This window comes from Neolamprologus brichardi, chromosome 8, assembly GCF_056152115.1.
Source record: "Neolamprologus brichardi isolate AB-2024 chromosome 8, ASM5615211v1, whole genome shotgun sequence".
Taxonomy (NCBI): domain Eukaryota; kingdom Metazoa; phylum Chordata; class Actinopteri; order Cichliformes; family Cichlidae; genus Neolamprologus; species Neolamprologus brichardi.
This window is the reverse complement of record NC_142111.1, coordinates 520004-543162: the sequence shown is the minus strand read 5'-3', so window position 1 is coordinate 543162 and position 23159 is coordinate 520004. Positions and strand designations below refer to the sequence as shown.

The 23159-nt window shown below is 45.3% G+C and overlaps 2 protein-coding genes across 2 annotated transcripts in view; one reads left to right on the top strand and one right to left on the bottom strand.

Annotated features, from left to right (window-relative positions):
• The first annotated feature begins 11549 nt into the window (after positions 1-11549).
• Positions 11550-21369, top strand: LOC148101696 (uncharacterized). Its single transcript, XM_087845169.1, has 4 exons — positions 11550-13886; positions 14514-14583; positions 14752-16107; positions 21227-21369. The coding sequence occupies exons 1-4, from the start codon at positions 11550-11552 to the stop codon at positions 21367-21369; spliced, it is 3906 nt and encodes a 1301-aa protein (XP_087701295.1).
• The window catches only part of fmn2b (formin 2b), a 55173-nt gene continuing 51318 nt past the window's right edge, over positions 19305-23159 (bottom strand). Inside the window, exon 19 of the mRNA XM_087845212.1 lies at positions 19305-23010. Coding sequence (XP_087701338.1) covers positions 22984-23010 — 27 coding nt within the window. The 3' untranslated portion in view covers positions 19305-22983. The remainder of the gene's footprint in view (positions 23011-23159) is intronic.

Below are 23159 nucleotides of genomic sequence, written 5' to 3'. Positions count from 1 at the left end.
TCTAACAGAAACTATACGCAGGAACTGAGGGAGACCAGAGGACGGAGAAACGGACGTGGAACACAAGGAGAACACGGGTGGGTACTACTGCAGGGCTGAGGTGAGTGGTACTAGTGGAGAGTCTTGTGCTTACTTGGAAACACCGGCTATTAGGCAGAGGAGGGGTTGCCGTGGGAGCGTCCCAGGGATGGCTGAGAATGCGGGGAAGCTGGTCCAGGTTCCAGGGTGTCCAGGGGAGAGAGATCCACTGTTGAAGCACGGGCAGGAGGGCAGGCCGAGGAGATGGTGAGTATGTAGTCCTAGGGTTCTAGGCAGACTGGAGAACGGAGTGAAAACAGAACCAGCGCTGCTGATGAGCACGACGGGTGATGTATCTGGAGAACACTGGAGACAAATAACACATTAATCCAAGATCCAGGCAGATGGATGCCAAACACAGTGGAGGCCAAGTTTACCACTAGTGGTAGCAGGACGAACTGGCGAGGAGTGGCAGGCAGCGGTGGCTTAAAAACCCTCCAGATGGAGGCCCGGAAATTGGAAGCAGGTGATGAGCTGGCCAACTCCACCCCAGGGGATGGGCAACAGGAACCTGGACCACATCAGACCAGACACTCCCACGGCATATGACAGTACCCCCTCCTCAAAGGTTGCCTCCAGGCGAAGAGAGGTGCAAAAGTCAGAAATCAGAGACGGGTCCTGGATGAGTGATCGGGGAACCCAGGAACGCTCCTCAGGGCCGTAACCCTCCCAGTCCATCAGGTACTGAGTACCACGACCACGGCGGCGCACGTCAACGATCCTCCTGACCAAGTAGGCCGGGCACAGAGGACTGCTACGGACTGGTTTAACCTGAGAGACTTGAAATGTCGGGTGGATGCGCCAGGAAGCCAGAAGCTTGAGTCGGACCGCTTAGGGACTGATGACAGCAGCGATCTCGTAGGGGCCAATGTAACGGGGTGCCAATTTCCAAGAAAGTGACCGTAAGGGAATGTCCTTAGCACAGAGCCAGACCCTTTGTCCAGGTTGATAAGCCAGGGCAACAGAGCAGTGGCGATCCGCATAGTCCCGCTGACGTTCGATAGTCTTGAGGAGAGCCTGTCGAACCTTCTTCCAGTCCCGCCAGCAGCATCGACGATGGTGCTGGACAGATGGAACGGCCAGTTCCGTCTCATTCTCCGGGAACAACGGTGGCTGGTAACCTAGAGAGGCTTCAAAGGGTGACAAACCTGTCGCTGAGGATGTGAGAGAATTATGGGCGTATTCCACCTAAGGTAATTGAGCCGACCAGGTAGCCGGATTCTGTGAAGTTATGCAGCGAAGAGTGCATTCTAATTCCTGGTTCAGTTGTTCAGCATGACCATTGGACTGAGGATGAAAACCGGAACTCAGGTTTATTTTGGCACCTAGGGCCAAACAAAAGGTTCTCCACACTTGGGAGATGAACTGGGGCCCTCTGTCAGAAACAATTTCTGAGGGTATGCCATGAAGTCGGAACACATGGTCTGTAAGAATCTGGGTGGTCTCAGTAGCTATTGGTAACTTTTCTAGGGCTATGAAATGGGCCGCTTTGGAGAACCGATCAACTATAGACAGGATTACCGTTTTCCCCGAGGAAGCTGGGAGGCCGGTAACAAAATCCAACGCAATGTGAGATCAGGGTCTATGTGGGGTGCTCAGTGGTTGAAGTAAGCTAGACGGGTGCCGATTGGAGGTCTTATTACGGGCACAAACGGAAAAGGCTGCCACATTATCCTTTACATCCTTGTCCATGGAATTCCACCAGAAATACCTCTTTAATAATGCTTTGGTTCTACTCACTCCCGGGTGGCAAGTAAACCTCGCCGTGTGGATCCAGTGGATTACAGCCAACCGGGCGGCAGTGGGCACAAAACGCCGACCGGGTGGGCCGGTTCCCGGATCGGGTTCATCTCATAGGCCCTGGCGTATGGCCTCCCCCACATCCCAGGTGGAATCCTGCAGGTGGAAGGGAGAATGAGTTCAGGGCCCCGGGGTCCAGAGTCCGAGGAGTACTGGCGAGACAGAGAATCAGGTTTAAGATTCCTGGAACCTGGGCGATAGGAAATGTCAAAGTTAAATTGGCTAAAGAAGAGAGACCACTGAGCCTGGCGAGAGTTCAGTCTTTTTGCTGATTTGAGGTAAGTTAGATTCTTGTGGTCTGTCCAAAATATAAAAGGATGTTCAGTTCCCTCTAGCCAGTGGCGCCACTCCTCCAAAGCTGGTTTAATGGCTAGAAGCTCTCTATCTCCTACATCATAATTCTGTTCGGTGGGAGAAAGGTGTCGAGAGAAATAGGCGTAGGGCTGGAGCTTACCTTGCGGACCAGACCTTTTTGACAGCACGGCCCCCACCCCCACATTTGAAGCGTCAACCTCCACTATGAACTGCTTACTTGTGTCAGGATGGATTAGAATGGGAGCAGATGTGAAGAGCTGTTTGAGTGTGGTGAAGACTGCGTGAGCCTCGGGGGACCAAATGAAGGGAACCTTTGAGGAAATGAGCCGAGTGAGGGGTGCTGCTACCTGGCTGTAGTTTCTGACAAAGCGCCTGTAAAAATTTGCAAAACCAAGGAACTGTTGTAGCTTTCTGCGTGAATCAGGGATGGGCCACTCCACCACTGCCTTGATCTTTACAGGGTCCGTCTTCACCTGCCCTCTCGCCAGTATGTAGCCCAGAAACGAGACAGACGAGGCATGGAATTCGCACTTCTTGGCCTTTACATAGAGAGCGGGCGCTCTCTATGTACAGAGATAGCGGGCGCCATATATCCAAAAAAATATCTTCATTGGCACTTAAATTTGCACTCAGTCTTTCCATTGGTAAAACTCTAAAGATTTCTTTATACCATTGAGTTATTGTTGGTGGTTTTTCATTAATCCAATTGAAAAGAATACATTTTCTTGCCAAAAACAATAATTTACATAATAGTATATATTTGTTTTTATCTGGAAATTTGTTCAGAATTGGCAGCCCCAATAAATACTGAGCTGGATCTTTTTGTATTCTGCTTTTAAATATACCTTTTAATTCTTCTGTTACACAGAGCCAGAATTTTGAGATTTTTGAGCAAGTCCAAAGACAGTACAAGTAGGACCCCGCCGCAGATTTACATTTAATACATTGTGCAGACCTGCTCGGATCAATTTTATTCAGAAAAATAGGCTTTCTATACTGTCTATCTAAAATTTTATATTGTGTTTCTTTAAATCTTTTACAATCTGTGCATTCTTTATTTCTTAAGAATGCACAGATTGTATGCACTCACTCCAGGCATGATCATCACAATGACATTGGAAGTCACCCTCCCAACTCCTAATCAATTTTCCAATATTATGTTTGTTATAACCTTCTAGTGTATTGTAAAACTGTCTTATAGTACTATTATCTGCATTTAAGTGTAAAAAGTCCTTGGGTCCTTGTTGCATTGTATTGTGCAAAGTATCAAAACTTGAAGTAATTAGGTGATGAGCCTGTAAAAATGCAAAAAAATCCATTTGATGTATTCCATATTTCTTTTGGACCTGCTCAAAAGACATACAGACATTCCCATCAAACAGATCACCCACTACACGTATTCCTGCACCAAACCATCTCTGAAATATTACACTTTTCATTCCCGGTGTAAAGTGCCGATTATTTATAAAAGGTGTTAGATAACTTAGTATAGGACTACTTTCAGTGTATTTATTCATATCACTCCATGTTTTTAAGTAAGTAGCAATCATTACTTTGTTATATTTGTTATATTTACTCACTAGTTCGCTTAGGAGACCCTAACATGTCCAGGCTTCAAGGGGATTCTCTGTCTCTTTTAGATATGCGTGGATCCATTCATGTATAACATGTATGACATGACCAGTTATACAGCAAAATGTTAGGAAAGGCAAGACCCCCTTTATCTTTGGGCAGCTGTAACGTTTTCATACTTAATCTGGGTTTCTTACCCCTCCAAATAAACCTTGACAGATCTTTTTCAATTTCTTTTACAATTTTTTTGATAAGAGTTATTGGGAGCATTTGTAAGGGATATAAAAGCTGTGTCAACACATTCATTTTAAATAAGTTTATTCTTCCCATCCAAGAGACCGGGAGATCCATCCATCTAGAAAGATCTTTTTTGACGCTTTTATGAATTATGTCTATGTTCTGTTTCAATATACTTCTTATATTAGGTGAAATGTGTATCCCCAAGTACTTAAATCCCAAACCTGACCAGGTAAATGGAATATTGCATGTCATAGGCAGATTTCCCAGTGGCATAGCAATAGTTTTGTTCATATTACCTTATACCCGGACAAATATCCAAAAGTTTCTATAATAGATAATACAGAGGGTATAGAATCCTGGGGATTGGTGACAAACAGCAGAACATCGTCTGCGTATAGTAAAATTTTAAATTCAAATCCTTGAATTTGGTATCCAGATGTACTCTAATGGCCTCTGCCAGTGGTTCAATTACTAAAGCGAAAATTAATGGGGAAATCGGGTCCCCCTGTCTTGTTGATCTCTGTAAACAGAATTCTGATGATCTAATACCATTTACTAAAACACATGCTCTTGGGGTGACATATAACAGTCTGATCATGTCTATAAACCCCCTGCCCAAGCCAAATTTCTCCATCACAGCAAACATATAAGTCCACTCAACGCGGTCAAAAGCTTTTTCTGCATCAAGTGACACATCAAGTCCTTGTGTTTTGGTTATATTGGAGTGTTCTATAATATTCAGTAATTTTCTCATGTTTGTAATTGATTCTCTATTCTTGATAAAGTCCGTTCGATCTGCCTTAATAATAAGCTTAGGTATATCATTTTCTAGTCTGCTAGACAATATTTTAGACAAGATTTTGCTGTCAACATTTATTAAACTAATTGGGCGATAGGAAGCACATTGATCAGCTGGTTTGTCCTTCTTATGGAATAGCGATATGTTCGCAGAGTACAATGTATTGGGAAGACTTCCCCTTTTAATAGAGTGCAGATACATATTTAAGAGGGGTATAGCTACTTGATCCTGGAAAACTTTATAGAAGTCTGGACCAAAACAACCTGGGCCAGGGGCTTTCCCTCCTTGAAGAGATTTAATTGCTGTCAGCACCTCTTCTTGTGTTATTTGTTCACCAAGATGAGCTCGATCGCCTTCAGACAAAGTTGGTAAATTGAGTTTATGTAAAAAATTTGGGTATCACTTAATGTGGCTGTATTTTCAGATATATATAATTGTTTATAGAAATTTTCCATTAATTTAACCAGTTTATTATTTTCATATTGATTCTGTCCTCTTTCATCTTTTAGTGATGTTATAGCATGAGATTCTAGTTTCCCAGCAGCCAAACGTGCCAATAACCGTCCAGGTTTATCTGCCAACTCAAACAGCCTATGCTTAGCATAGAATATACTGGCCTCTGCTTTTTCAGTCAGAAATTGATTCAGAGCTAATCTAGTGGCTTCTATTTTTTTCAGTACGTCAGGTAAAAAATGTATTTTGAGGGAGTGTTCTAGATCTGCTATTTTTTTTTCCAGGTCCATTTGATGTTTTAAAGATTCTTTCTTTTTCGCTATACTGTATGAAATTATAGCGCCACGTAAGTATGCCTTCATTGTCTCCCAAAGGGCAGAAGGATTTGTGTTTTCATTATCATTTGTCCTTAAAAAAAGATCCACTTGTTCTTTTATATAACTCCAAAACATAGAATTATTTAAAAGTGATGGATTTAATCGCCAACTACGTAGAGTTGGGTGAGCTTCAGGAGGTGAAATATTTAAATGAACATCTGCATGATCAGAGAGTATACGTGTGCCAATATCACAAATGCTAATTCTGTTGAGGACCTCCCTCGAGACAAATAATCAATACGGGAATAACTCTTATGTGGATTAGAATAAAAAGTATAATCTTTTTCACCTGGTTCTCCAAACGTCTATCAGCTGCAAGTCAGAACACAGTCCCTTGATAGCTTCTCGCTTTTTGGATACTGAATTGTTGGGTGGTGGATTTTGATCTATTTCTGGGTCTATGCTACAATTAAAATCTCCTGCCAGAACAGTAAATGTTGTCAAATTGACAGATATTTCTTTTATAAGTTCTGAGTAAAAATTTTCCAGATATACATTTGGAGCATAAATACAGCCTATCAGAACAGATTCCCCATATAAACGTCCTATTATAATAACAAATCTACCATCTTTAATACACTTTGTAAGAACAAATGGGGTATTTTTATGAATTGAAATTGCAAAACAAAAACATTCAGGAAATCTCTAAGTACGTCATTCACAAGTGCTTAGAAGACTGCAGGGGCATTAGCAGCCCGTTCTCACTCCCGAGGCGTAACATGCCAGGAGAGCGAGGACGGGCGGATGCTGTTACCAGAAGCATCAGGGGTAACACGGAAGTGGTCGCGGGCCGAAACAGAGACGGCCCGCGACCACTAAATCACTAAAAAGGCAATTGATCTCTCTCCGTCTGTGTCTCTGGCATATCTGACTAGTACACTAGTCAGTAGTTTAAATGGGCTAATTAAATCTGAAGGAGCAAGTATAGGAGCACCACAAAGGAGAGCTTTGGCAGCCTGAGAAGCAAACTGACATTCTTCTGAACACAAAAATGTTGTTTTAGGGCTGCCAAAGTAGTAAACTCAATGAATGAACAGGATATTCTTGGCATTATTCAAGAACTGCAAAGAATAGAAATATATTAAAATAAAACTGTCATGATCCTGGGTCTTTTGACCCAGCGTTTTAAATTTGAGTTTATTTTGTTCATTAGGTTATCTAAGTTCATTTGTTTATTAGATTCCCCTTGTGTATCCAACCCCTGTTAAGTCTCCTTAACATGTTTGCGTTTCATTATGTTTCCCATTTTATTTTGAAAGAGGTCCTGTGTTCCTGCATTTTGTTTTACTCTTCCCCTGTGGCGTTGTTATGTTCATGTTGTGTCTACTGTGCCTTTCTGTTCCATGTTTCAGGTTACTATGTTCTGTCTCCCCAGTCTGTTAAGTTTACATGTCTTGAGTTCCGTCAGTGCGTTTCCTGTTTTACTTTCACAGTCTGTCCTATGTTAATGTTTCTAGTTTTGCTTCCCTTGTCTCGTCCTGCCTAATTACTCCCAGCTGTGCTCTCCTTCTGTGGCTCATTCCCCCTCGTTATCCCTCAGTGTATTTAAGCCCCATGTTTCTCTTTGTCAGTGTTTTCCCTGTGGGTCCTTGTGCTTTAGTTTTCCCAGTTTAGTTTTGTATTGTTTTTCGTGTCCCACTCCACGCCAGCAATAAAACTGTGTTTTTTGAGTTTACTTTTTGTCTCTGCGAGTTTGCGTTTGGGTCCTACTCTTGCCTGCACACAGCCGTATTGTGACAAAAACAAATAAATAAAATTACAAGCCTGCAACAGGTTGACTAGTTGAACATCAGTCCTAGAATATTTTAAACAGAATGGTTACATTTTAGAAATATCAGTGCTGACAGTGTCTTGGTGCTAAGTGTGATTCTGTAAGGGTACATGATGATACTTTCATGGCTGAATACCTGCTCCACTGGTGCACGGGTTGCCGGCACAGCAAGCATTTTCATAGCTACATGATAAAGTCTTGGAAAGGCCTTGTCATTACTTTTCCAGAATGCCAGACAGTCAACTTCATTTTAATCAGATTCCACCTAGATGTAGCAAATAAGTTCAGCCATTCCCGAGTCATGGTCCACCCTTTTCTTGCTGACTTTCTTCCAATAGCCAGAAAAAAAGTCTTTGCACAAGTGCAGGTGTGCAGTTTTGTTGGAGAAACGTCTGCAAAGACTTCTGCAGGCTGTCAGGAAACAAACCAAGTAAGGGGTTGCATTCAGGGATGACCTGATATCCTCGTGTTGGTGTTTTCCCACATCATCATAATAAATGTTGTTTCAGGTTCAACATTGCAAGTGACCAATCACATTGTTGTGACGTAATACTTTTGCAAGCCAAGCTATTCATTCATTTATGAAATTCCAATGTTGCAAGGACAATATGTATAATGCTTACCGTTTATTAAAGAACAGTATCCTGAAATGCAAAGAATTGCTGGATCGGCGGACAGAGGTGGTTTCTTGCAAGTTAAGTAGATCTTTTTTTTTTTTACGGCGTTTTTTTCCGAAGTCGCAACAGTATGACAACACCGACACGAGGGTATCAGATCGTGCTGCATTCAGCATCCTTCTAAGGTGGCTGTTAAGTGTCTGCTTTGGTCCATCTTGCACAACAAGCTGAAGTATACGTGCAAAGCACTGCAGTATTTGTTGTGAACAGCTGCTCTGGATAGATTGTCCTCTTGAAACTCCTGACTGAACTCTTTCCAGAGTAAGTTTTCCAAGTTGTCATCATCATCTTCACTACTTGAAGAGGATGGGAAACAAACTGTGAAAGCTTGTTTCATGTTTGAGGTATTGTCACAGATAAAGTACTTTGTGCTTTAAAATCAAGTTGTCACATATTTCTTTACTTTTTTCACTAATTCACTGCCTAGTATGTGACCCTGTGAATTGTTAGCAACTCAGAAGAGCTGTCTGGAGCTGTCGGCAACTTGTATGTAGCTCCATGAATTAAGCTAGTACTCCTACAAATTCACCCATAGTCCTATCAGCCCAAATATCCACTCATTTCAAGTTTAGATTTTATAGTGTCATGTTTGTTTGCTGTTAGGTTACTCAGGTGTCTTATAACTGTGATTCTGTGATGATTTGATCTGTTGGATGATTATCGTGGTATTGCAAACTTTCGTCTGATTCAGGAATGACTGCTACTCTGTCCCTCTGCACTTGGCCCTTTTTTGCATTGTTACTCTAAACCTGTAGATAAACATATAAAATAAAAATGTTTGCCAAATGAAACTAAAATAAAAATGTATTTTAAGTTATTCTGAGAATAACAGTTCTAAACTAATATTGCAACGTTTCATTTTTTCTGAAATAAAAATGTGCCAGCCAGGAGAACTTAGAAAAAGTAAAATGAAGCAGAGACGGGATGGAGGCCACTTTGGTGAAAGACAGGAGAAGAAGGGGAGGAAATACAAAAAAAAAAAGGACAGAAAGAAAGAGAAAAGAAGGGGCTGGGGATGAAACAGACAGACACACTGGGTTTCCAACTCATGCATCTGTAATAAAAACAGGCTTAAACAATACACAGCAAATGAAAGCATCTACAATTCTACATGGATGTTAAAGTCACCCACAATAATTATTTTATCTGAGCTGAGCACTAAATCAGATAAAAACTCTCTAATCAGAGAGAAACTCTTTATCCCAATTCAGGGTCTGCAGCCTTAAAGGCCGCATTTTAAGGCCGATTACGTCACAGCGACGCCAGGAAGGCTGTCCCAATTCGAAGGCTGCTCGAAATGCGTCCCTCAAATGCGTCCTTCATTTCCCTCAATTTTAAGGATGTGGCGGTGTAGACTTCGTGGCCCAACATATCCCAGAATGCATAGTGTGGCGGTGGGTGGGGATAATTTTGCCGAAAAAAACGGCGGATGAGGGGCGCCCGAAGAGTAAACTTTAAGTACTGAATATTATGTCACTTATTTATGTGCAAATGTTTAATAACGAAGAACATGAAAACATTCCTGTTGGCCACATGTCGGCAAAGTTTTGTGACATTAGTGACGTTTGTACTAACGTGGTTTTAAAGCCTTTACTTTAAAATATACGCCGTTCAATAGCTGAGCTTAATCTTACAGAGAATGATCAAAGCTCATGTAGAAACAAACAAACAAATGAACAAAAGATTTTCTCCTTCATTTCTGTCAAACAAAGCTGTATGAAACGTTTCCAGCTGTTAGTATCATGGTTGCTAGGCAACCTGGGCATTGCGACGGAGGCTAGACCATCCCATTTCACAAGCCTCGCACTTCCGGCCTTAGCGGTCTTTGAGTACGCGGCCCTTGAGGACCGTTAAGGCTGCAGACCCTGAATTGGGATACAGCCCCAGTGTAAGGCCCAGATGGACGATAGATAAGGGGTAAGGAGCTCCAGGCCTCGAGGGCCGGTGTCCTGCAAGTTTTAGATCTCACCCTGGGTCAACACACCTGAATCAAATGATTAATTCCTTACCAGGCCTCTGGAGAACTACAAGACATACTGAGGAGGTAATATAGCCATTTAAATCAGCTGTGTTGGATCAAGGACACATCTAAAACCTGCAGGACACCGGCCCTCGAGGCCTGGAGTTGCCCACCCCTGATTTACACTAACATAATCATCCTGCTGTAACCAGGTTTCTGTAAGGGAGAGTAAATTGATTTGTTGGTCAATTGTTAATTCACGTACCAACAGAGATTTGGAAGAGAGAGGCCTAATGTTTAATAATCAACATTTTACTGTTTTACTCTTTGGCGCTGATGTGGATACTGTATTGTTCTTTCTTTGCTTTGTTATGTTGTTGTTGTTGTGGTTTTTTATGTTTAGGTTGTTTTTGTCTGATTTCCATCCAAAGTGGGATGGATGCCATCTCTCCTAACAAGACCAGGTTTCCTCCAGAAAGTTTACCAATTAGCTATAAAGCCCACATTGGTTTTTGGACAGCACTCAGACAGCCAGCAATTTAAGGAGAACATGCGGCTAAACATGTCACTCCTGGTCCGATTGGGGAGGGGACCAGAGAAACTAAAGAGTCCGACACTGTGTTGCCAAAGTTACACACCGATTCAATATTAATTTTAGTGACCTCCGATTGACGCAACAGGATGTCTTTACTGCCGACGTGAATTATATCTTTAATAAATTTATGTTTACCCTTAGCCAGCAGTTTTATATTTCCCTCAATGTCGCCTGCTCTGGCCCCTGGAAGACAATGACTATGGTTGCAGGTGTCTCTATTGTCACATATCTCAGAAAAGAATTGCCAATTACCAGCGTTTGATCCCTGGTGGGTGTGTTGCTGAATGGGGAAAAGCGAAGCCGAGTGGCCAATTCTTCAAATCTTGTCCTCCAGAGCTACAAAAAGGCTGTGGAGCTTTCAATATTAATTTGTTCAACACAAATAAACAGAAAATGATAGATGAAGTTATTAACACTGTGTATTTTATGAACCAACACCCTGAAGTGATTAGACCTACTAAACCCATACCTAGTAGAACCAAAATAAAAATCGCAAAAACTTCTGTACAAATCTGGCAGCAATCAATCAGTATAATACTAGTAGAGACAGTGAGTTAATTATTTTTTAAAAAAGGGGGGTGGGGGGGGGGTGGACTGAGAGCGAGAGACAATCAGTTCAAGCAGATCAGCATCACTGGTAGTGTCAGAGTCAATACAATAGATCATAAGTTCCACAGACAAAAACAATATGTCTGGGCCATTAATAGACTCAAGAAAAAATACAATGGATCATCATATTGTGGTGGACCACTGGAGGGCTCCACTCACACCCAGTTCTCAGGAAGTGTTGTTGCTGTGTTTTGGAGGGAAAAGTGTTCAGTTGTGTGGTGATAAGTAATAAACGAGCAGTGTCAATCGAGAGCTCTCGTGTCGTCTGTGTTTACCTCCACATTGGTGACCCCTGACTTGAACATGTTGCAGTCCGATGGTGGCACCGACTCCACTCTGGATGCATCAGCAGCCGCCAGCCCTCTGCCTCCGGCTGCAGCTACGTTTGCTGTGGCACTCGAGCTGCCGGACTTTTGGCTTCACGATCCCCCGTCGTGGTTTGTGCACGTGGAGGCTCAGTTCGCCCTTCGTGGCATCTCGGCTGACGACACGAAATATCACCATGTAGTGGCTTCTCTCGACCCGCTAGCCACCCGTCGTGCGTTGACTCTCCTCCGGGACCCACCCACCCGAGGGAAGTACGGCGCCCTTAAGGAGCTGCTTCTTCGGCACTATGCCCTCTCCGACGCAGAGCGAGCCAAGAAGCTCCTCTCCCTCTCAGGCCTGGGTGGCGGTACGGCTCTCGAACTGATGGAGCACATGCTATCCTTTCTCGGACCGGACGACGGGGGATTCCTCTTTGCCCACATATTCCTCCGACAGCTGCCGGCGACCGTGAGAGCCGGCCTCGCCACCTCTCCGCTTCTGGGCGCGAAGGATTATCGCTCCCTGGCTGAGGACGCGGATCGTATTCTCCTGGCTACCCGCACTTTCCACAATCACAACCTAGTTCCAGCTTCGCCGGCGGCGCCTTCCACTTCCCCACTGACCTGCCCCGACGTCTCTGATCCTTCGCTGACGGCAAAGATCGCGGCACAGCGACACCACAGACGGGACCTCTGTTTCTACCATCAGCGTTTTGGCGCCAGAGCGCGCCGCTGCCTGCCGCCTTGTGCTTTTCCGACCCTGGGACATGGACCCCACCAGCACGCTGTAGCGACCGCTGGCGACAAAGAAAAACTGCTCTTCATAGAAGACTCGCGCTCTGGGAGACGTTTCCTGGTCGACTCCGGCTCCCAGAAGAGCCTCCTTCCCCCGTCCAGAGCCGACAGTTTAGCAGCGGGCTGCGGACCGCAGCTTATTGCGGCTAATGGCTTTCCCATCGCAACGTTCGGGGAAAGGTTCGTGACTGTTTGTTTTCATGGTCGGGATTTCCAATGGAACTTTGTTGTTGCCGCTAGCTCTGTACCTATTTTGGGCGCCGATTTTCTTTGTGCCCACGGACTGCTGGTCGATGTCGCTAACAGACGCTTAATCGATGCACTGTCTTTTTCTTCAATACCCTGTTTCACTCGCGCCATCGAGCCCCTGAATCGGGCTAATTTAGTGACTTCAGGGAATGTTTTTCAGCGTTTGCTGTTGGAGTTCCCTTCACTGACTGTTCCTAATTTCTCGAACACGGCAACGAAGCACGGGGTTGAACATTATATCCCGACGGTCGGTCCGCCGGTGTTCGCACGCGCGCGTCGCCTCGACCCCGCGAAACTCTCCGTCGCTCGGGAAGAGTTTGCCGCAATGGAGCGCCTCAGCATAGTGCAGCGCTCGAATAGTGCCTGGGCTTCTCCGCTACACATGGTGCCCAAGTCAGACGGTCGGTGGCGGCCGTGTGGGGATTTTCGCCGTTTGAATAATGTCACGGAGAACGACCGTTACCCCATTCCCCACATCCAGGATTTTTCCGCCCACCTCGCCGGCACCTCGATTTTTTCTAAAATTGACTTGGTGCGGGGGTATCACCAGGTTCCTGTGCGCACCGAAGACGTCCCCAAGACTGCCGTTATTACCCCTTTCGGCCTGTTTGAATTTTTGCGCATGCCGTTCGGCCTGAAAGGTGCCGCCCAGACTTTTCAGCGGTTGATGGACTCTGTTTTGCGCGGGCTGCCCTTTGTCTTCGTGTACCTTGACGATATATTGGTGGCCAGCTGCTCTGAGAGTCAGCACGCGTCCCATCTGCATCAGGTTTTCCAGCGCTTGGCGGCACACGGCCTGATCGTCAACCCCTCCAAGTGCCAGTTCGGCTTGCCGGTTCTGGATTTCTTGGGCCACCGCATTTCCGCTGACGGTGTGGTTCCGTTGCCAGACAAGGTCTGGGCCGTTTCGGCTTTTCCGCGTCCTGCGTCCGTTAAAGCGCTGCAGGAGTTCTTGGGGATGGTCAATTTCTACAACCGCTTTCTCCCCAGAGCTGCGCACCTGCTGCAGCCTCTCTATGCTGCCTTGAAGGGTAAAACAGCTAAGGACCCGATTGATTGGCTCCCTGAACGCATCCAGGCATTTTCTGAGGCCAAGACCGCGCTGGCAAACGCCGCCCTGCTGGCCCACCCGTTTCCGTCGGCGGAGATTGCGTTGACCTCCGACGCGTCGGACGTGGCGGTGGGCGCAGTGTTAGAACAGCGGGTCTCCGGTGTCTGGCAACCGCTCGCTTTTTTTAGTCGCACGCTTAGGGACAGTGAGCGCAAATATAGCGTTTTTGACAGGGAGTTTGTTACGTCTCCTCGAGGGCAGGAGGGGATAACACAACAACTCCGGAAACTCGGTACAGGTGTTATTAAAAATGTTTAATGGCAGCGCTCTCACAAAATAAATAACCCCAATTCAAACAACAAATGTGGGGGAGAAAGGGACAGTTAGGTTGTGCCAAAAAAACCACTAAAAAGACAAATCCAAAACTTAGCTGAGCTATTATTCTAGAAAAGCAAAAACAAGAGGGAAAAACCCTAAACCTCAACTCAAAACAAGCTCAAAATTACATGGGTGGCACCAACCTACTTACCTAGTGTTTCTAACAAAAAGACTCTATGTGAGTAAGTGTATGGGGTCCCCAACCTTACCTAGTCCGCTTTTCTCCCACCACAATTACCAAACAAAAGAAGGACAGCAGAGAAACTTCACGCATGTGCCAAACAATTCAACGGAGGGAAGAGAGCCATGCCCAGCCACAGGTGAGTCTCCTTATTAAGGTGTGCACTCCTGGATTGTCCAATCAGGGTCCCCCTCCTCTAATTAGTTGGATGGCCCCAGATTGACATCAGCCTGCAGTCTGCAACCTAAGGGAACGGCAAACAAAAGGAGGGGGAAAGAAAACATGCAGCTTGCAGACACGTAACAGAGTTGCTGGCCCTGCACCTCGCGACACGGCATTTTCGTTTTTTTTCTCGAGGGTCGGAGCTTCACCGCATACGTTGATCATAAACCTTTGACATTCGCGATGTCCAAGGTCTCTGATCCCTGATCCAGTTGGCAGCCATTTCCGAGTTCACAACTGACATTCAGCACGTGGCTGGTAAGTCCAACTGCGTGGCTGACTGTCTATCCCGTGTGCTGGTTTCTCCCGTTTATGTTCGCATAGACTTCGAGGCTAGGGTCGCTGACCAACAGGCCGACCCGGACGTCCTTGCCCTTCGGTCTGCGCAAACGGGCCTTGTATTGGAGGACAGACCCGTGTGGAACGGCGGGCCCAGCCTGCTTTGCGATGTTTCCACCAGCCGTCCACGCCCTGTAGTCCCCCTTTCGTGGCGTCGTCGCGTTTTCGACTCCGTACACGCCCTCTCTCATCCAGGCGTCCGGGCCTCGGTCAAGCTGGTCAGCTCTAGGTTCGGTAAGATCCATAGGCACACACAGGCGCCCCTCGAATCCTTCCGCGTTCCAGGGAGGCGTTTTGATCATGTGCATGTGGATCTGGTTGGTCCTCTGCCGCAGTCACAAGGTTTCACGCACCTTTTGACTGTAGTGGACCGCACAACCCGCTGGCCTGAGGCAGTGCCTCTGGCGTCCACTACAGCAGCAGCAGTGGCCAGGGCATTTTTGTCAACGTGGGTTTCGCGTTTCGGTCCCCCCGCCGACATCACCTCAGACAGGGGCCCCCAGTTCGTTTCCGAGCTTTGGTCTGCCATGGCTGACGGCCTGGGGGTCAAGGTCCACCGAACCACTGCGTACCACCCGCAGGCCAACGGGATGTGCGAACGTTTCCACCGGTCGCTTAAGGCCGCGTTCCGTGCTTCTCTCACAGATGGCAACTGGGTTGACCGCCTTCCATGGGTTTTACTGGGGTTGCGCTGCGCGGTTAAAGAAGACCTTGGGGTTTCCCTGGCTGAACTGGTCCTCGGTCAGCCCCTCCGGGTCCCCGGGGAATTCTTGCCTGAGAGCCCACCCCCGTGCTTCGCTCCATCTGTGCTGTCTCTCCGTCCCCCAAGAGACTCGTTTTCTCTTCCTGGCCCAGTGCACCATTGTGTGCCCGACACCTTTGTTCCAAGGTCGTTGGACTCCTTGCAGTTTGTTTTTGTCAGGCATGACGCTCATAGGCCTCCGCTGCGTCCACTGTATGACGGCCCCTTTAGGGTTATTCAACCGGGCCGGAAGTATTTCCTTTTGGATTTTGGGGGTCGACAGGAGGCTGTTTCTATTGACAGACTTAAACCAGCACATGTGCTTCTGGATGATCAGGTGGTGCCGGCTCAGGCCCCCCGCCGTGGCCGCCCGCCTTCCACTGGACCGGACAATCCTGCTTCTTCCTCTGGGAGCGCCCCCCACCTGGCGGGGCCCGAGCTATCTTCAGTTTTTCCTGACCGCCCATGCCAGCCTGGCCCTCAGGCTCGTTTCCCCTCCGCCAGCTCTCCACCTCCCCGGTTCAGCTGTTCTGGACGTTTAATTAAAGCGAGGGTTCTGGACTGGGGGATGACCCTACTGGGTGTTCGGGAGGGGGCATGTGTGGTGGACCACTGGAGGGCTCCACTCACACCCAGTTCTCAGGAAGTGTTGTTGCTGTGTTTTGGAGGGAAAAGTGTTCAGTTGTGTGGTGATGAGTAATAAACGAGCAGTGTCAATCGAGAGCTCTCGTGTCGTCTGTGTTTACCTCCACAATATATTGTTAAAAAATGAAGTGTTATGGCATCGGGGGGTAGTTTTAAATAGAGTTGGGAGCTTTTTAAGAGAAAGGCAACAGTTTGTGAAATGAAATGACTGTAATCCACTGTAAATGCTCAAAGTATTTAATAAGCCAGGTAATGTAAACTTATACAAAGCTTAAGTTCATCTAACATTTTCTTCCATTTGAGTTAGTTCAACTTATTATTTTTGATCAATTTCAGCTATTTTGCATATTAAGTACCTGCTACTTACAAAAAATATAACTAAATGTTACCATTTTATTTAAATTATATGGCGGACATCTTTGAAAGGTTTTGATTCCTGAGATCAATTTGACCCCCAAATTAGTCTTTAGATTAATATAACAGCTGGATTTATTCTGAGAATAGACAATGGAGTAAAAGTAAAATGTACTCGTCTTTTAACGGTTACTCACTGGTTCTGAGTCTAACAAATTGTTTTTGTTGCTTATATTTCTTTTTGAAACATTACATAAACATTTTAAACATTTAAAAAACATTTTGACATAAAAATAATGAATTTTTTGCAATACATTTATTGGGGCATCGACTGCAAGCCTTAAAAACAGTCAACAGATGATTCTGTTTTTATACTATAGACAGTGTGTTATTCTGAGGTATTTGACAACCCCAAGGAAAAGAGAAGTTAACCTATAGTGATATGACAATGTAGAGAAATGCACGTCTGCCTTTTGAAAGACAAAATTCTAGTTTCAGAATTCTTGTTTCTGTTACAGTGATATTAGTTTCCATACAAATATCACTGTATGGAGAAGTGCCATAACTATCACTTCACCATAGTTCAATTAATTTTGAGTTTTGCAGTATCATTTTTTTCTCCTCTAGTGTAGGTGTACTCAGAGCTCCAGCCTTCAAAGGGGTTCAAACAGAGCATGCCCAGGATGTTCTGTGCCATAGCTTGACAGCCCTCTTATTCAACCGATGACTTGTTTTTCGAATAGAAGGCTTCAGTACAGGTAAGGCAGCAAAGGTTTTGGTTGATTGTATAACTTCTACAATGAAAAGAGAGTTATTACTGGGGGCCAGCGGGGGAGCTTCCTTCCCTCCCCATCTCCAGCTGCCTCCCTCTTCCCGCTCCACCACAATCACCCACACATGCAGGGCCTTGGGGTAGAGGTGTGTCACCAGGGTGCAGGGGAGGCACCCCCCCTCTGTCCCCTTCTGGCTGCCTGTGCCTCAATTTTATCCCACAACTTAGACATTCACATTACTCACACTCTCATAACACATACATATAGGATCTTGGGGGTGGGCACGACACACGGACTCCAAAAGACCATCAGGGTGTACAACCTCACCCCTGGCGTCATTGCCCACCTCTCAATTTTAAATACATGTAGACACTGAGGGCTATCAGGAGGGGCTATGTGCTTACCTGCTGCTCTCTGGCAGGTAGCTCCATGTCCTCCTGGGTTTTAAATGCACCTTAGAACACACATGCATCAACACTACATATGAGCGGGCGGAGGGAGGTTTGGAGTCTTCACACACCCCCGTTTTCTGCGGCCTGCTGGAGCGGGGAGCTAGGAGGAGGAGTTGGCCGTCCGACTGGGGTCTGGAGTGTGGGGCCTCCCTGCTGCTGCGGAGTCGGGGCGGTCTGCTTCTCCCCACCCCAGGGAAAAGGGTAACACCACCTGGGTCTGGATGCAGTTTCCCCCTCCAGGGGCAAGGGTACCTAGACCCGAGGCTTAGAGTACACTTGGGGAGTGTGATTGTGTGTACAGTGTCTCTTCGTGTCTTCTCCACGTTTGGTGAGTGTTGAGTAATTGCATATGAGAGCATGAGGGTGTGAATGGATGTTTGTATCTGTGTGTGCTTGTTTGTCTGTGTCTATATGTCAGGTTGGGTATCAGACGCCACCTCTCTGAGGACATCCAGGTCCTCCAAGGTATGGAGGCCTATCTCCCCCCACCCCCTTCCCCTACCAGTGGCAGACGCCCTCAGACATTAGTGCGTTGGTGGTTCTTTGTGTCCGGGGATGGGCGTCCTGGTACACACCGGCTTACTCCTTGGTGGCTGCTTGTCGGGGCCTGGAGCCTGGGGCTCGCTCGGGCCACTTCGGAGGTGGGGTGCCCCCGGCTTCTCGGCCTGGGGCTCGGTCACTCAGGCACAGCTGGCTGCCGGCGGAGCTTGTGTTCTGGGGGCCTCTGGATGTCTGGAGTTTTGATCTCCTCCATACCTGCTTCATGCCCTGGAGGACGGGGCTGTGGCTCCCCACACCCTCTAGCAGATCATTACATGAAGGAACCTTTTAAAAACAAGCGCGTCCATGCTCACAGGTGTACACACGGGTGATCACACACACAAACTACACCCTTTTTGGCTCCTACCTCAAAGCACACTGTGCGCTGTCGATCTTACGTGCTGCACAATAATGTTTAATATTTAGTATTTACTGTTATATTCCCATATATCACTGTGATGTTGTTTATTCTATTACTCTTGTTTTCTTCTGCTTGTTTTCTTTTCTCTTTCTCAACAGGTGATCCAGGTGATCGATATATTTATTTATTTATTTATTTTTTTGGTCTGCTTATTCTGTTGTTTTTTGCCCTTCTCCCCCGTCCCTCTTCTCAGCTGTTTTTCTTTCCCTCTTTCTTTCTCCCCCTTCTTTCCCCCAGTCAAGTCTGTCCCGTATTCAGCAAGTGAAAATAAAATAAACAATAAAAGGTTAATCAAATAGACCATTACAGCAAGGCTGGGATGGTCCATTTGGTAAAGTAAATCCGTTGGGCATCTTTCTTCGCCTTTAGACAATAATTCTGATGGCAAAAGAGCCAAACGGGACAGGCAAAAAAAAAAAGACAATGAACAATAGGAAAGGGCAAAATTCAAACTGGGTGAACAGCAGTGTCCACCTGGATGGGATGGAAGTTGAGCCTTGGGTTGATCTCAGATATTCCAAGTTCTTTTATTTTTCCACATCAAAAACGGTTGCTTGACCCCCTGCACGCAGTGTCCCCACTCCTCCAATGTTTGCAAGCCACTCACAGTTCCCACATCATACTTTGTGCTAGATCAGATTGATGCTGGAACAACACTGCCCCAAACTAGATTGCAATTGTAAACATCATGCTGATGCTCATATTATTTCTTTAACATTTTATTACTTTACATTAATTCTGCAACACCTGCAAAATGCTGCCTGTCAGATTTGGCATACCAGCTGTACAAATGTATGCTGACTTGGATTTTCTGCTAAAAGACAGTCTGAATGGTGTTGAGGATGCAGAATCACAAAGTGAGAGGTTTATTGAGGTGAGATGATTTAATTTACAAGGATGTGTCTATGGCTGTATTTCATTTTAAAAGATGGCAAGTTACAGTTAGAATCTACACAAAAAAGCCCAGTATAGCCATGAGTATCTTCTAATGCAATTATCAGTGCCAGTCTTCAGCACTTGCAAGCTGGTTGGCTCTGTGTAATCTCTGGAAATGGTTTACACTCTCACTCACAGTTACAAGAAAACCAAACCTACAGTAAACAGCAATCATAGTGATATCATCTGATAGTTACAAAGAGTTCTGTCCCAGTAAATACATAAGAGAAGAAATGAAATATCCAGATGCATATAGGTGTTTTACAAAGACCGATCATGAGTTTTTCTTTGCAGACTTACATTTTCCTGAAATGTTTTTTGTGAACCAAATATAATGCCATACAGTGTTTGCAGATCAGTATTCTCTCTTTCTTTTCCCTAAACCACAAAAAAAATAATGTTCACAAAAATAAAATTGAAGTTGTCAGATGAGAGAACTCTGAATGCTGGACTGTTTAAGGTCTTGATTTTGATATTATTTTTGACTCCAGTGTTTAATACTTTCAATAGCAGAGTCCATGACTTGAGTCAATACATTTAAAATACCACAATTGGAGTTCATTAGAATGGGATGCAGAAGTTGGACTGATAAGGGTCACAAGTCATTGTCAAAAGGTCCTTAGTCAATGAGAATCCTGTAGACACAGGATTGTCTTATTCAGGTAACCTGGGGGTTAACCCTATGTGTTCTGTGTTACAAAGGTGGTTGATTTCTTACTGGGGTACCTCACTATGGTAACCTAACCTTATCTGGAGCAGGTTAGGTTCCAGATTGGATAGCAACAAGTATGAAACTACTATTGACCAATCAAGTGTCCAAAAGACAGCAGCACCATTCATAGAGCATGTACCTGTGGAACTCTGTGCACAGAGAACAGAAGGGTTTAAAAATTTAAACTAGTGTCTAAAAATAATATCTAAAATAGTGTCTGTTATTGGGCTGGGTTTTTTTTGTATTTATTCTTTAATCGCTCTCAGACCATTAATCATGACTGGGACTAGAGCCGAAAGAATAAAAACTAAAACTGCCCCATGCCAATTTGGAAATAAATGTTATTGGAATACTTGACTATAACCCATCAGATTCTCCTGTGTCTTAATGATAAAGTTGTGATATTGATAAGTGTAACTCACACAACTGGCATTGTTGCCAGTTTTCTTCCTGCCTTCAAACAGGCTAAACTTTATAAATAAAGTAACTCTTTTCAAGGCTTTCTGATCGAAACGTTTAAAGCACGCACACACATTCACACAGTGCTTTTAATACTAAATTGCCACCTACAAAGTTTCCAATTTCCTCACCACCATCCTGGCTCCCCTCCTGTGGAACACCCTCCTTTCATATCGAAAACTACTGACTTCATCCACTAGATTCAAAAACTTACACTGGATCATAGTGTTCTTCGGTGTGGTCTCATTTTCATCACTTACATACCTATAACCCAGGCAGTGGAGACTGTCTGAAGAAGACTACAGCAACGACAGCTCGTTACAAAACAGAACCAGCTTCACCGAAGGCCTGTTTGGATGAACTCTCCTTTCCAGTACCCTAGCATAGACCTTACCAGTAAGACTAAGGAGTGTGATCCCCCTGCAGTTGGAGCACACCTTCTGGTACCCCTTCTTAAAGATGGGAAGCACCTCTTCAGTTTGCCAATCCAGAAGCACCGACCCAGCTCTCCATCTGATGTTGCAGAGGCATATCAACCAAGACAGCCCTACAACATCCAGAGCCTTTAATAACTCAGGGCACACCTTATGCTGCGTTATCTAACTTACCGCACGGTGGTGATCAGTCCAGCCCAGTTCTGCTTTTCACCCGAGTGTCCAGAACATACGGCACATGATCAACCCTAGTTATCTCTTGAGAGATAACTGCCACTAGGGTTTAAATACCTGGGACTCGGGAGTAAGGGTACTCCCATCGCTGCACGCCATTTGGGTCCCTGTAAAAGCATTTCATGAGCTCATTGCCAGCAATGAGTCAGATTCATTTCCGGTGGGTGTTAAACTCCACAGGGACTGCCCCTGTAGCCAGTTGGTGGAAGGCTTCCACTTTGGTGGCCTAAGAATTTTATTTCTGCTTTTTGCAGACATTGTTGTTCTTTTGGTTTCATCAGGTAGTGGCCTCGTTCATACTGGAGTGTTTCACAGCTGTGTGATGCGGTGGGAACTAGAATCAGCATCTCCAAATCTGAGGCGATGGTTGTCAGTGAGAAAAGGGTGAACTTGTCACTGACCCTCTGCAGGTGAGTGACAAGTTGCTGCTCCAAGTGGAGGAGTTTAGGTAGTGAGGAGAGCAGACTGGTGCTGCAGCTGCAGTGATGCGGATGCTGTACTAGTCCATCGTGGTGAAAAGAGAGCTGAGCATAAACGTGATGCTATGATTTAACGATCAGTCTACTTCCCTATCCTTACCTAGTCACAAGTTAAGATCACAGATACGAGCGACAGAAATGAGCTTTCTCTGAAGGGTGGCTGGCCTCTCTCTTAGAGATAAGAGGGTAAGGACATGAAGAGGGGCTCAGAGTAGAGCTGCTGCTGCTCCACATTGAAATGAGCCAGTTGAGTCGGTTCGGACATCTGATGAGCATGTCTCCTAGAGCTCTACTAAGTAAGGTTTTCCAGTCAGGATGTCCTCAGGCAGACCTAGGAGTTTACATCTCTCTGCTGGCCTAGGATTGCCTCAGTGTTATCCCGGATAGGATGGAGGAAGTGGCTGGCAAGAGGAACGTCTAGGCTTCTCCATTCAGGCTGCTGCCTCCGCAACCCAGCCCCAGAGAAGCAGAATGGATGGATATTTGAACAAAAAATTGTTCTATTGGTTTACAGTCATTATGGATTACTGCTTGGAGTATAAAAACAAGAACCCAATTTTTTAACTGAAAATCAGATAAAGTCTGCAACAACAGTACTTTCCATAGTAAATCCAATACCATCATGTCACTAGTGCTTTGGCTAATCAGTCAGTCTTAATTTCCATCACATCTTACTGGCGTCATTTGCTCTTAATAAAGGTCAGTGTCGTTAGGAATAATTGCTTATTTTTTTAAATTATTTAAGGGATGCTGATGATTACTGTAAATATTTTGCACCTGTCGGCCCTGAAGGAGCATCTTTTCATGATTCTGTTGAATCCAACAGTCATCTAAAGCAACAGGCAGACAGAGCAGGCAAACGTGACCAAACATAAAAATAACGATGAGAAAAAAAGTCCAGAGATCGCTTGTCTGCACATATTGTAGGTCATTCGCATTTATTCTGTCGCTTAATTCTCTTGTCGGTCATCTTCATACTTTTGTGGTTGATTCACTGCTGGTGTCCAAAGTCATGAAAACAAGTGTGCCAAGCGTGTCAAATTTTCATGCCAAGCTTCGCTTTCTGTAGAAAGACAGAGAGAGAGATTAACTGAGTATTATTCATCCATCCAGTTCCATAGGAAACACTTTGCAGGGTTCCTGTGTTACTGCATTGACAATAAATAAATAAATACAGAAATACAAATAAATAAAAAAATTATAATATACAAC